Below are 14814 nucleotides of genomic sequence, written 5' to 3'. Positions count from 1 at the left end.
CTTTCTATGCTATGTGCACTGGGAAAAGTAATTTGAAACAGAAAATAATACAGCTTCTTCTAAAGCTATAGATGATGAGCTTCTGTAACAGGTGATCTCTAGGAAAGAGCTGTGGACAGCATTCTTAATCTTCCAGGTGCAGCTAAATTAGGCACTGACAGAACCAGAATTAAAGAATGATTTCACCAGTCAGCTTTTACCTTACTTCAGGTTGTAAGGTCTGCTTCCAGGAGCTGGCAGCAGGCACTGTACCTATTGTAGCGTCTTCCAGTGCAATAAACAGAGCTGTGCCTGGCAGGAAATCCAGGTTTCACCAGCCAAACACTGTGGAGGTGCCAGCGGTGAGGGATGAGGACTTAAACTGAGAACAATTACATAAAACTAAGCTGCTACTAATGAAGTCCATTACTGATACAGTCTCCTCTGCCTAACAAAAGTGCAACTCCTTAAATAGTTTGTCTTGGTAGTAGAAGTGTTCTTGTTTAAAATTGCTGTGTGAGAAGTGATGAAGAAATACAGGATTTAATTGCACTGTATATACAATATTTAAAGGTTGCCAGGAGGGGGTGTCTCTGATGGAACTGACAACACACAGAGAAGTCACACTCATGCACTGAAAAAAGAGCTTAAACAAAAAAAAAGCAGCTCTGAAGGAGCTTCTTTTACAGATTAAACAAAGCAGCCAGCTGTCACAGCATGAGATACCTCACTGCAAAAAGACAGACCCAAAAAACACACCAAAACCTCTCCACAAAAGCCTGACCTATCCAAAGCTTTTCAAGGAATTTCTGTAATGCTAATTTCAGTGAATTGCTAACTTGAAACCTTTAAGGGACAGTATTTACCAGCTAAGTTGATGAAATTTGGTGAGTCTTTACCAAATTTGCCTTTATTTCCCTCAAGTGTGCTGCTATTGAGAGGAGACATCTGCTCACTAATGCTGAGATAAAATCCTTGCCAAGACATGCCAGTACCTGAGAGCCAGAAGTAAAACCTGCTGTGTTTGACTAGAACATTCAGCACACTCCTCACTGTAGGTAACAGCATGTAGAAAGTCATCAAGTTTCAAGTATTTTTCTCCTGAAACAAAGTTGAGTTACTTAACAATGACATGGTTACATTATAAAGATTTAATTAAGAAAAACTTAAAACTTTTAAAACCATTGATGCTGTGACAGTGCAAACAGCATACAATTTATTGCTCAACTTCTGCATGGGTACATACATTAAGTACTTAAAAACCATTTTATACAGATTTTTTTTTTTTGTTAAAGCTCATGTAACAGCTGGGTGAAAATACAATGATAGCAACGCTAAAACACTCTGTAATAAATACAATGGAAATAATAAACTAAGAACTGTCAGTTTGTGGAGGAGTAATTACACATGTATAAACTAATTACAACTACAGACAAGGTTCTGAGGATGTGTAGAGCCAGGAACCTACTACATAGTGTAAAGTACAACAAATGGCACCTGTTAACTGTGTGGTGTTGTTTAAAAAGATGCTACATTGAGCTGGAGGATGGTGCTGTGACAGAGGAGCAAAGCTTGTACTTCCATCAATGCAGCCTTTTAAACGCACCAGAAGTTCAGTACAGATGTAGTGTTGTAAAACAGGAATTTCAAAACAGCTTGTGTGCTCTGGACTTCAGTACAACACAAAAATTTGGTACAAATAAATCAGTTTAGGGAAACTGAACCTATGTGCAAAAAAAAAATTAGAATACATACTGTACAAAGCACCATTACTAAACTCTTTACACCGAGAAATTAAATCCTCTGAAACTCAACTGTGAACTGTATATTTGAAATCTACAAAAGTCACTGTTCATAATTAAACATTCATAATGAAAAGCAACAGCATAAAACCATGATGTGACATCTCTCTAAAACAACTAAAGACTGGATAAAGTAAAACCCAGTAAGAGGGACACATTGAAATAAATATTCACATTAATCATGGGGTGAAAGTCCAACGTTAAAATGCAATATTAGGCTTAGCACCTTTTTGAGGGGAAAGTAGCTGACATGTTCTTGAAACAAAATTTTGGAAAGGAATCAACCCTTTACCACTTTCAGATAAACATCTGACTGGGTGATGAGGTGCTTTACTTAAAGCTCTCAGTCTTTATGAAGGTAGAAAGGCACTCAAAATACTCGGTATATTCCTCCTCATCTGTCAGCTATGGAAAGTTCAATGCAGATTTGTCTAGTTTTGCCTTTAATATATTAAATTTACAATATCTGTGGCAACTAAAAAAAATTCTCAATGCCATACCAAAATGTTTGGTAGAAAAACAGATATACTGCTAAGGCTGCTGTGAAAATGAATGTAATTATCAGCTGATCTTGGGTCTCTTTTCTGCAGAGCTCATCTCCTCCCTCCCCAAAGATGCTTTTACGACAGCAAGGTAACCAAAACTATGCATTCAACAAATGCACCAGCCGGATTTTAAATTTGCCATATTCCATGACCAGGGAGGCTGTGGCCACAGCCTGGGCAAGGACAGGGGGATAAAAAAAACAACTAAAAAACCCACTTCTATGAGTTCTATGACACTCATATGTGAACAGCCACACGAACCTGTCTGTAAAACCCCTGCAACAGTCACTCACACCACTCAGACCTGGCAGGGGCTGAGCAGAGGCTTTGGCTGGGGCCGGAGCTGTGGCCCCAGCCACAGGCAGCACTTTGAGTGACAAATTCTGGGCAAGAACCTGCTGTGCTCCCCCAGAGCTGCACAGGCACAGGGCAGCTTCCCATGGTGACAGAGTGACCTGAAGGCCCTGAACTGGGGAGCCCAGCATGGATGCAAAAGTACCAGCCCTTCAACAGGAGTGCAAGAGTCCACTGAAATAAAAAGGCTCTGATGTATTTCAAACCTGGCTGTCCCAGCAAGTCTCTCGGCTTTCTGTTTACATCCCTAACTTGCCTCATCCTGCAGCCAGCCCAGAAAGGGAAGCGAGTCTCTTGGAACAAACCTGCCAGCAACAGCTGTACAAAAGAAATAAACCAACATGTGGATTTGGCTCACCAGATTCTCACCACAATTCTATAAAAGTAGTCCCTTGCCCACTATTCTAACACACAACATCCAGTAGTAGTTTACTCACTGTGGCAGTTAGACTTGGCAGAGCAAAACTTAGTTCAAGCCCCACAGAACAGACAGCAAATGAACTGCTTCACTGTGACTTACACTGCAAACATGGAACAGCTGGTTACATCCCATCCCTTTAGCATTTTCAATACCTTTGACTTTCTTCTCATTGGCAGTGAAAAAATAGTGCAGATTTGATGATTAATTGTAACCTAAGTTACAAAAACACAACACTGATTGGAAAAAACCTGCTACTTATACCAAATATTCTCATGGCTGAGAGGAGAATGGCACTGTCTCTGAAGCAGCCTGATTTATCCACACACCACGAGCAGATCAGACAGATCTCAACTGAGAATTTCCAAACTAACGTCAAAGTTCAGTTCCCTCTACTGGTAGTGCATTTTATTCCCCTTTGAAGAGATCAACCCATGCTATAAATCATATATATACTTACTTCCATCCCTACAATCAATAAATTATGTGCTCTTACAACCTCATTTCCAAAGCACATTACACATATTTCAGTCAATACACCATTTTTCCTTAGTTGTAACTTAAACCCACGTGTCATGAGCAGCTGGACAAAGATTACAACATGTTTTACCTGATAAATCTTTAGCATCAACAAATATAGAATATGATTTGGCTGCATTCAAACAAACTTTGGTTGACTGGACAGGATGGATTCAGGAACAAACTGCTGACAGGCTTCTGCTGGCAAAGCCCATCAGTGCTTCAACAGCTGAAAAATGCAGTGTTTCAATTTAAGGTCAAAAGCAACAAAAAATACTCTTGACAGACTTGTTAGAAAAATGCTGTTTAAAAAAAACAACAAAACATCTACTGTTCATTAAGAAAAGGTTATTCCATGTGTAAACACAAGGACTGTACCAAATACAGTCTGTGTCACTCGCTAGAAATTCTGCTGGAGGAATCTGACAAATTATATAAATAGGACCCCAAAACGTCGTATTCGGAATTCCTGCTTGAAAAATATAAAAAAAGCCCCTGTGGCAGCATTTACCTGGAATTTACATTGCAGAGTATAATGGTTTACTATAAGAAAATGCAGTTAACATGTAAGTGGCTTTCATTAAAAAGATTAATGATTCTTTCAGCCAATTTTATGCAAAGTTAGAATAATCCAAAATATTTTTTTTCCAAAAATAGCAGGTATAGATGCTGTTCAGTATCATACATTTAAAACAGGCTGAAACGTGACTTGTACCGACTGCTGAAGTTGTGTCTTGGTATCTGAGAATAGAAATCAGGTAGGCAAATATAATAGATTACCTCTTACAAAAATAGTAGTAGTCTTTAAGTATAGAATACTGCTTAACTGTTGAAATGTAGGAAAAGTCAGCATTCTGTATGTTCAAGATATTAGTTTTTAATAGCAGCTGAATGATCCTATGGCAGGAACCACAGAACCTATTTTCTTGAAATAAAAAATTTAAAAAATTAAAAAAAAAAAAAAATCCAAAAGTTGTCCTTTCCCTCCCAGTGTCCTAGTGTAGAAAAGGGAAAGTTTCCTGTATTTCAAGCATTTCTTGAGTCTCGGCTGAGGGAAGGAAGGGCTTTCTGGCTGACAGGAGTATAAATAGAGTCTGGGAGAGGCTGGGAGGGTCATTCCACAGCAAAGCCACAGGTCTCCTCGATGGCCGTGAGCAGCTTCTCGTAGAGCTTCTCGTAGCTCTCGTACGCGGGAATGTCGATCCTGTTGAAGCTGGGAGGGAAACAGAGAGGTTTCAGCTCTCCAACCATCACTGCCAGGTTTGTCACACCTCACTGAGCTGCAAATGGTGCCAGCAAGGCTTAAGGAGGCCACGCAGCTCCATTAAACAAAACCCATCTCCAGTTTTCACACCACTGCTGCTCCCTAAGGGATAGCTTTGATTATGTCATAAAAGACAAAATAAATAAGACTGCTCCAAACACTCTGGCAGCAGATTGGTCTAAGCTAAGGATCACAACAGAAAAGTGAAAAAGTCTTACCAGGTATGAGCTTTCGGCAAATTATTAGTGCTGGCATCAATCTGGTGTATTGTGAAGAGTCGTGGGCCGGCAGCACCTGAAAATTCAGAGGAGATCTCTACTACTGTGTGGAATAACATGAAATGTCTTTGTTGCACTGCAACAAGAGAGCAACTAAAATACAAAGAGAAGCTCTGCACCAAGAAAGACAAAATCATAAACAAGCAGGAAAAAACTGCAAAGTCCCAGTGGCTGTGGGACAGACTCCTTCTCCTTTGCCCACCCAGACAGCCCTGCAGTTATTTAAACCACAGAAAAATAAGGAAAAAGGCACTGATAAGGAAGAATAAATCACCTTTTTCACACAGTGTACTGCATAATCCTAACAGGTTTTAATTTATCTTCTCTCACCCCTTCTATATAACAAACAGCTGTACCTATCCCTGTTTTATAACAGGTCTTGAACAGAGGCCAGTTCCACTGAAATCCCACTGAGTCACAATGTCAATTCCCTATAATTTTATTAAATTAATCAGACTACTAGAAATCCCCTTAATGTCTCTGCTAAGGAAAAAAGACTGCAGCACAGCCATCCTTAAGACTTGGTGTGCACTGAAGACGCCACAAAGGACAAAGAGGTTACAAATGTCCCAACATGAGCAAAACTGGAATCCTGGTCTGAGCAACTATTAAAAATTCAGGGGGTCAATGTTTCTCATGGGGACTCTGCTGTTAAATAAGAGTCTGAGTTTGAGCTGTGTTAGTGCATTTCGGTCTAAAAGAACACCCAGAACTGTGCAACTGATGAGGGCTTGTAAAAGTTAGGAATTAAAACCCTGGCTTCTGGAAGCCCTCTAAGACCTGAGCTGATCAGAACCTCCTGCCAGAGGAGGAAGTGCAGAACTGAAACAAAAGAGCCATTTGCACCTGCATAAGAAGGTACCAAACACACAAAAAAGAACTATTTGTGATTGTAATCAGACCATTAAAATCGTTCTTTAGGAGTCACAGTGCAGCTCGCAGTCTCATTTCCAGCTGATGCCCGCTCCCAGCACAGGCACCCGCGCTGTTACCTTGCAGTGCCTTGAAGCCCTGCAGAGGCACCCGAGAGGAGCCGGTCACGAACTGGAGCAGCCGCGCCCTCCTCTCCTCATCGAAGAGCTCCACAGCTTTCCAGAACCATTTCACGATGTTGCTGTCCGGGGTACAGTGTTTTAACCTGGTATTTGCCTTCCAGTCATTAACATCAATTTTTCCCAGTCCACAAATAATGAGCTGTAAATTTAAAATAGATTTATTATATTATTTCATAATTGATCACTATAGAAATAGATTTGGAGCCAGACAAATTATGAAGAAATGATTGTGAAAAATGGACAGATTTTATACCAAAGGCAAATTATAACTTTTCCCTCATATTAAGAAATGCAGAAATCTATCTTTCTTGGTTTTAAAATTTTACCTCTGTACACAAACCATTTTTCAAATGGTCTCAATTCAAATTAAAAAGAACCCAAACAACCATTTCAAGCTCAGACAAAAGGGCCTTGACCTGTCAGTTAATCAGAAGCACAGATTCCAGCCTTGCCTGACAGTGCAGGAATAATTCACATTTGACCTCAGTATTTCTTTCAGGAGCATGGCCCAGGGTGTAGTTTGGCTGGTCCAGCTCTGGACCACAAAAGGAATCTTATTCCTGTGATAACACACAAAAGACAGAGCAGCCTTTCCTGACACTGAGCCTTCAGTGCTCCTGAAGGGAGATCCACAATGGATCAGGTTAAGCTCAGTGGGGATGTCATCATAATTCTGAAAATGTTTTCATGACTAAGAACACTGGACCTTCCCCTTTCTTATTCTACAGCTGCAAAATTCTACAGCTGGGTTAGCAGCATGGCTGGCTCACTGCTGGGACTGAGAATATTCAGGATAAAGGAGGAGCAATCACCACGTTCCAGCCCAGGGATCAGAAGCACAAGTGAATAATTTACCTGTGGCCATTTTACAAACCCCTCCCCTCAGCAATTACATTTCAGTTTAAAGCAAGCTTGGGATCTATGGATTTGGCTCCAGAGGATATAGTTTGGATGCTGATCCTGACATTCTGTAGCACACTCATTTGTGACAGCACCTTTCCTTCTGCTGGATTTATGGAGCCAATGGAGTCTGGCAAAACCGAGCTCTGCCAAACCCCAGGTGCCTGACACCAGTCAGGGCAGTGCACCAAGGGCTGGGAGGGAGTGACAGACTGTTTTGGCAGCATTGAATTTCACATGAGGAAACTGCCCTGTGGGAACTCTGCACTAGGATTCTGCTGGAGCAGGGACACAGCCCGAGGTCGCTGCAGGTCCGCAGAAGGCTCAGAGGGGTTTGAGCTAAAGGAGAGGGGTTGCAGCCACTTGTGCAGTTGCTGTGGGCTGTCACCTCCAGGAACACTGCCACAGCTCTCATGGGAAGCACACACAGGTTCGGTGCCCCCTGAGCTGCTCAGCCCTCGCCCTGCCCCTCTCCCAGGTCAGAGCACACCGGGATTGCTGGGACACAGCCCCATGTTCCTGCGGCTCCGAGGTTACACTTGATGACACAACACAACACTGGTGCACTGACCTCTAACTCCTTCTCATCAAATGTCTTCAGCAGATGTTGTGGGATTACTTCATTAAATCCCTTCTGGAGCGCCAGGAATTGAGCTTCAATTCCTCGTAAAAACCGCCAGTTCACATAAAGTCTACAAGCAAGTGCAAATTGGGTTTGTGGAGGATGTACTCAAATACAATACACCTGCAATTTATCCAGCCCTAAAACACGGCCCCACTGACAGGATTACACCAGAGCACTGCACAACCCCGCAGCAAAACCCAACAGCATGACACTGACAATTATTTCAACAAGTAACAGTTCCCTCCCACCTTAGGAAATAGAAAAAGAACCCTGGAAAAAGCAGCTGATGTACCTGACATACTCCTTTTTGTTCTCCTCTGTCACGGGGATGCTTTTGCCATTGGGTTTCAGCTCGTGCTGAATGATCTCCCCGTAGGCGTTGTGTTCCACACAGAACGTGTGGTCCAGGACCCCGGTGATGTCATTCTCACTGGTGCAAAGAAAGCAGCAAATGACTGAGGGAAAACATATTCTGCAAATATATTCTATCTGACAGAAGCACAATTTCATTTTTCAATGGCATTTCAAAGTCCTGCCTGGAAGCAGAAGGTGAACATACAGATTTACTATGTTACATTTTAAAATCTTTATCAAAGTTTCTATGTTATATTTTAATAGCCTGTTACTGTTAATAATAAGTAAAATTAATAAATTAATATGAACTCCACAAACTTCCCCCCCAAATTTGAGTAGCTTGAGCATTTTTAGCCTTAAAGAAGCTGAACAGTACAAGAAAGATATTTCTTAAATCTGCCTGAGCAGGAGATCAAAATACACCTTATTTCCAGGATTTAGGACCATTTTCACATAACAGAAACAGCATTCTAACATCCTGAGGTACCCTACAGAGTACATACAGTATCCAAACTAAGCTGTTATGGAGATCAGGGTCAACCAATTCCATGTCATCCAATGTAATTGGCTTCCCAAGCAACTGCTTGTAGAAAGGCAACGTGAAGCCCCCGTCAATGTAGTGCCCATGGAACACAGCCATCCCCATGATCCGGCCCACAAAGTGGAAATAGGACAAGTGTTCCTGGAACAGAGCAGAGACAAGGCCATTCAGATAAATCGGACCCCCACTGCTGAGCATGAGACAAAATTTCAACACCCAGAAAAGAAGAAAACCCCAAGCCCAAACCCTATGCTGAGGTTTTGTTTTCATGCACGGCACACAGAGCACTTGACTTCAAGTCCAGGAGTCTTACAAGTAATAACCAACATAAATGGAATTTCTCCCAAAGGAAATATAAATTGACATCTGACAGAAAATTAAGAACACATTTGAGACGTTTCTTTGATCAAAGAACAAAAAGAAACTATCATATAATTGTACAAATTCAGTGTCCAGCAGCACCAATTTTAAGCATTTGGCTTGTGAGTGTTGGACCCCCCCCCCAAGGTGTGTGTTTGATTTCTGGTCAGAAAACACTGATCTGTAAATCAGCACACGGCACCAGCCCTACCGGGTTGACAGCAGAGTCAGGGTTGATTTGCAGGGTGTAGATATCATCTCGGGAATACTGGAAGAGCCCATAGTATGGATTCAGCATTTCATGGGACAACAAGTACAGCCACTCCCTAGAAAATAAAATTGTTTATTGGTACACTACAGACAAATGCATTCCTACCCTGAGAATCTTTTCAAAATAATCAGATTTTTTAAATCTTACTATTAAACATAAATGTGAAGGAAGTTATCTCTGAACATGCTGAGAAATGGGTGAAATCAGAATTATTTTTACTAACTCAGTAACCACACAACACCTGACAGCTGCTGGATTTCCAAGATTTTTCTTCAGGTTACTTATTTCCAAGAGAGTTTCTGACCTACGTCCATTACACACTAAGACAAGAGTCAAGTGATTATGTATTCACTTGAATATAAAGATATTGGAATCAAAGCTTTTGACATAAACCATCTTTAAGTTAATGGATATATTTAGTGCAAGTTTTAATTATGTGTTCACAAATCAGTAAATAATGGTCTGAGAATTGGGCATGTCATTTTTTTATAAGGGAAAAATAACCTCAGCCTATTGACGGACTGAAGTCTGTCACTTCAAACAGCAGTGACATTTTGCAATAAAGCATATTTTTTGTTTAGAACTGTGCCATAAATCCCAGTATTTAATGGTATATATTCTCAGCTACTCAAACTTCACTAAACAAAGAAAAATATGTCAATTTCAATAGATACCAAAACCTCTCACATGACAGATGTTTGATATGATGTGTAACTTGTGTTTTATTTCCAATAAATGAGTTCTTTTTTGATAGTTTTTCTTTTAAAATACTACTTAAAGCCATATATTATTCTAACATTTAATCTGCTACAGAAATAAATATAAATAAGAATCATGTAAAAGAAGCAGGGCTGACACTGGGCTGGTTCAGGATTCAAAGCACAGGGGTGGCTGGCAGGGAAGAGACACAGGAGCCACTGTTTACCTGGCAACACCTCCATAATCAAGGCCTTCCTCCCCACGAAATTTTATCATTAATCGTTTCCACAGGTCCTTTGGCCTCATCTTCATGACTTGCCTGTAGGATTCCTATAAACACACAAAACTTCCTTTTATTAACTGCTGTTTACAGAGTAAAAGCTGCTGCTGTGTATTGGAGATGGAGTCCCAGACCCCAAGTCCAAAGGGAACACTCTTAAAGCAGACATTATATTTCCAGATTTTCATCAGTTTCTCAGATCACAGATTGTTCTTTGTTTTCTCCAAATATGATAACGTCAAATAAAATTATGAGAAGATGAGAAGGAACCACCTCCCATTAAATTTCCAGGGGTGAACAGTGACCAGAACATTCTCCCTCATTCTCACATAACTTATAAAAAAATTGTGTCAGTAAACTCCTTTTGTTTTCCATAAGGGCTCGTGGTTTTTGCAGCCTGAAAAACCAGCAGTGGAGCTTGTACTCTGGGTAAAACACACATGCCAGCCTTCAAGAAGCACCCTAAGAATGGTATCAGCAATGCCATCCCAGTAAATCCACAGGATTATTCCTTTGTCAGTAAGAGTTCACCAAGGAAACATAGAAAGCAAGCTGAAAGGCATAGGAATAGAGAAAAAAGCAAGGTATGAGTTTTATTTATGTCCAGTATCAGCCCCAAGCTTTGTCTCTACAGGACGTTAGAGGCAGGTGTGTGGGGACCCAACACACTGGACTGGACAAGAACACAATAATCCTGTAGCCTTCCCTCCCTTCCTCTTTCAGCTGCTTACAAACTGATCTGACTCTCCAAAGGGAAGACCAACACAAATATTTCTTGGCTGGGAAAAACTGTGACAACACAGTGGGGCGATCAAATTTGTGGGTGGGGTAAAAATGCAACAGGGATGGGTGGGATGGGTGAAAGTCCTCAAAAGGACAAACTGTTCTCCAGAAAAGGCCAATGAATTATAACTGTTTAGTCAAGTCAACAGAATGATTTTGCTGAATCATGTCCCAAAACAGAATGCAGAGATGTGGGCATCTCTGGCCATTCAGAAGCCCAGACAGTTTGTAAAATCGGTCTGATTCTGGAGAGAGAATTCAGATCGATGATAAGAAATCCAAACTCTGAAGAGGAATCCTATTCTGCAATAGTTTTACTTAAGTTACACTGTATCAAAGATCACTAATAATGGTTTAGAGTTGCATTTGTAACATCCCCTCTAAAAGTCATCAGCTCCTCAAATACAAGGAATGAGACAGGATCTACAGATACATGAAGTGCTCAGATTCCTTCCCCAGTCCCTGACACAGGCTTCACACCTCAAGCCACAGAGAAAGTTTTCCTTGATTTAGTTCATCTCTACAGAGTAAATGCATCTACTTCAATTGCATGTCTGTCTCGGTATCCCCCTGGAATGCTTCCTCTTCACCATGGTAAAATCCCAGTTTTAACTGCAGCCTTTGAGGTTCCATCTAAGTGAACAACCCCCTCCCCTTCCAACCCTGTTAAGAAACAGGTCAAAATCTCAAGTTACCTCAAAAATCTCCTCCCTGGAGACCTCGATCCGACAGTGGCCAGCCTGAGGCTGCTGCTGGGACAGCTCCTGCCGCAGGATCTTGAGCTTCTGCACCAGGTCCCGCTTGTAGCGCGGCACCGTCAGGCACTCGGCCTCGTCCGGGAGCTGGCACAGGGACACCACCTGCTGCTGCTGCTGGTGCTGCTGGTCCTTGAGCTGGTTCTGCCGACTGCAAACACACACAGCTGTCTCAGAGACCCATTCATCCATCCCCTGCACTCTTCTTAAACGTTCAGGCTTTCTACCTAAACTGCTTTCAATTTACTGTGATTATTACTGTGATTATGCTGAAAACGTCTGGGGCCAGTAAAGAATAAATTCAGAGTGATTCTTTTCCTGACCAAAGACATATGGGTCTGTCTTTCTTGGCAACTATCAGTTGTTTTTAGGGCTTGTTATTTCTATTAGTGCTACTCTACAAAGTATGCAAAAGGTTACAGCACATACAATAAGGTATTATCCATACAATTTTACTACTAAGCTGCTGACACTGAATTTCTCAGAGACCATTTCCATATTTCCTTTGCGTGTTTTCCCTTCTTCCATTTTAAAATTCAGGGATCTGCCAAACACTCTGCCTCTAATCTACAGTCAATACCATAGTCTGTTTTAAATGGCTTGTCTGGAAAAGAGTAATCTTACAAAAAGATGTTTGTACTGGCAGCTTGGCAAGGACCTTGTCCCTTGTACCTGGCCTAGTCTGGACCACAGGAATGTGGGAGTTCACATGGAACTAATTGGCACAGATAAACAAGTATTTTTCCTAGCAATTCTAAGAGATTTTGTAAATCTGACTTCTTACTAGGAAAAGTAAATGGATCATGTTGCAGAGATGTTCTCTCTGTGTCATTTCTTGTGCACAGTGAGTGGATATTTTTATAGCTTTTTAGTATGGCATTCCCAAGCAACACAGGATAAAAATTGTATTTTTAAAGCCTAAGAATATAATCTCTCTGTGAAGCACATAAGAATATCCTACATCGACTGGATACATAAGAAACATTACAATTCAGAACGTTTTCCAGTGGAAAGCTAGTTTGTTTTTTTTTAAATATCAAAGATCAAAATATATTAGATGCAACCAAACAGTTTTAATGTGTCTTAAAATTTCAGCCAATTGTCTGTTTTGGACAAGGCCTAGTAGAAAACTCTCCTAGCCAACCAAAATTCACCTCCAGACTTTTCCACAGGGACACCCAGAAAAATACAAATCATTGTAGTAATTTAGACAGACACAGGCTGTGGTTCCAGAATGTGGCTCTGTGTCATTTGTGCCATGTGCATGGTAATTTTCACTTCTGATTAGTTTTAAATATGAGCTCATTGAAACTGTATTTACTTGATACATAAATTAAAGCAAAATCCTTTTCCTATCTTCTGAAATTTCTAATTCCATAAGGAAGACTACGTGAAAATATTCCCTGTACAGGACTACCAGAGAAGGCCATATTTATATATTAAATTAGCATATTTAGAGCCATATTTACATACTAAAGTGAGCACTCCCCTCCAAACCACCTTTAAGGGTAAAATGTCGCAGTTCCCCCAAGCACAAAGCTAAACAGGGTCATTCTTTAAGGAAATGTAATCTCTGAAGTGAGCATGAATTTAGCATCAAATGAAACCATTACTTTTCTCCTCCCAGTACATCCCAAAATAAGGAAGTACTAGGAGGAGAAAAATAAAATGCCATCTTTCAGATGAGACTAAAAATAATCAGTGCAGTATTAGCTAAACAATCTGCAGTGCTTAAAGTCATTAAATCTCATTTCTCAGTTTGTTTTCACAGCTGAGTGACTATGCTTGATTCCATACAGTGCTTCAAGGATACAACTAAATAATTTTCAGGTGCCATAACTTATCAAAATTATCACAAGCTCTTGGTCAATGTCTTAGAACAGAACTGGATAACAAGTCTGATTATTTTCATAACTTACAATGTCATAACTGGAAGAATAAATAGCTTTACTCAGCTCAATAGAAAAGTCAGTGTCATTGAGAGTCAACTTTTTCTCATGCCTTTGAACCTAAAAATCTATCACACCCATCCCACACAAAGTCTAAACTTATTTCTTAGATTACAAAATGACAGGCCTAAGGCAAACTACTTTTTTTTGTTTGTTTTTTAAAGAGCAAATAAGGAGGTGGGCTCAAGGCAGGGGAAACTTTCACACATCCTGTTTGGTGTAATAAAAGAATAAACACCAAAAATGATTTATCAGGCAGCAGACTTTGCTGATGACACTATTTGGTGAGTTTCTGAAATCCTTTCCTAATGAAAGACAGATGGACAAATGAAAAACTTCAGCACACTGTAGGAGAACTCTAAGTTCAAATAAATGCTAAATGGTTCTGTGATTCTGGAAATTAAAAATCAAATTGGATTTTCCAGCTAACAAAGGTAGCTCTGTTATCTGTCCTCCACAATCCATGTAGAACTGGCTACTGTGCCCCTACTGCCATTTCAAAATAAACCCACCTGAGAAGACCAGTTTGTCAAGTACATCCCAGTTCACTGAGTTTTCTACAGTTTCAGAATTGCACTGCTGTAGCTAAGAGGGTCTGAAGTTATTCTCGAAGTAAAAATGTCTAAATCTGAATGAATTTAAGGAACTTTTCTGCGTTTCAAATATGAACATGCTCCTTTCACTGCTGATTTTTTTTCAAGATCATTTTATTTTCAAACCACCAACTTCAATTCAGCTAAAATGAGTAGTGATTTGTTTTAAACTAAAAAAAAAGAAAAAAAAAAAGCACCCAAAGTGTCTGGATGATGGCAACTTGCTAAAGTCCTGTAACATACACACATCAAACAAGTGATTTCTCTAAACAAAATATGTTATTTTCAATATTTAGGCTCCTCTCCCTCTTGGGGTGTGAGGTTAAAATGTATATTGGGTAGAGGCTAGACAGCTTTTGTGTAATGCATAAAAGACATGTTGACTCCTGGATATGACTTTCCATTCCTCAGCTTTGTCTTTTCGGTGCTTGTTCCCATTATGCTTTCCTTCAGCTTTTCTTCCCAATGATTCACTTCCTTACAACTATTC

General features: G+C 40.4%; 1 protein-coding gene across 1 annotated transcript in view; it reads right to left on the bottom strand.

Moving 5' to 3' along the window:
* Positions 1-1172: 1172 nt before the first annotated feature.
* Positions 1173-14814, bottom strand: part of SMURF2 (SMAD specific E3 ubiquitin protein ligase 2) — a 59971-nt gene continuing 46329 nt past the window's right edge. The window contains exons 11-19 of the mRNA XM_014255762.2: positions 11723-11933; positions 10191-10294; positions 9206-9320; positions 8597-8775; positions 8032-8169; positions 7686-7806; positions 6152-6353; positions 5100-5175; positions 1173-4830 (exon numbers count right to left, since the gene is read on the bottom strand). Of these exons, the coding sequence (XP_014111237.1) occupies positions 4731-4830; positions 5100-5175; positions 6152-6353; positions 7686-7806; positions 8032-8169; positions 8597-8775; positions 9206-9320; positions 10191-10294; positions 11723-11933 (1246 nt within the window). The 3' untranslated portion in view covers positions 1173-4730. The remainder of the gene's footprint in view (positions 4831-5099; positions 5176-6151; positions 6354-7685; positions 7807-8031; positions 8170-8596; positions 8776-9205; positions 9321-10190; positions 10295-11722; positions 11934-14814) is intronic.

Source organism: Pseudopodoces humilis, chromosome 21 (genome assembly GCF_049639895.1).
Source record: "Pseudopodoces humilis isolate 2021_Gansu_Grassland_sample_001 chromosome 21, ASM4963989v1, whole genome shotgun sequence".
NCBI classification, from domain to species: Eukaryota; Metazoa; Chordata; class Aves; order Passeriformes; family Paridae; genus Pseudopodoces; species Pseudopodoces humilis.
Note: the sequence above shows the minus strand (reverse complement) of the source record. Positions and strands in the feature narration are given on the sequence as shown.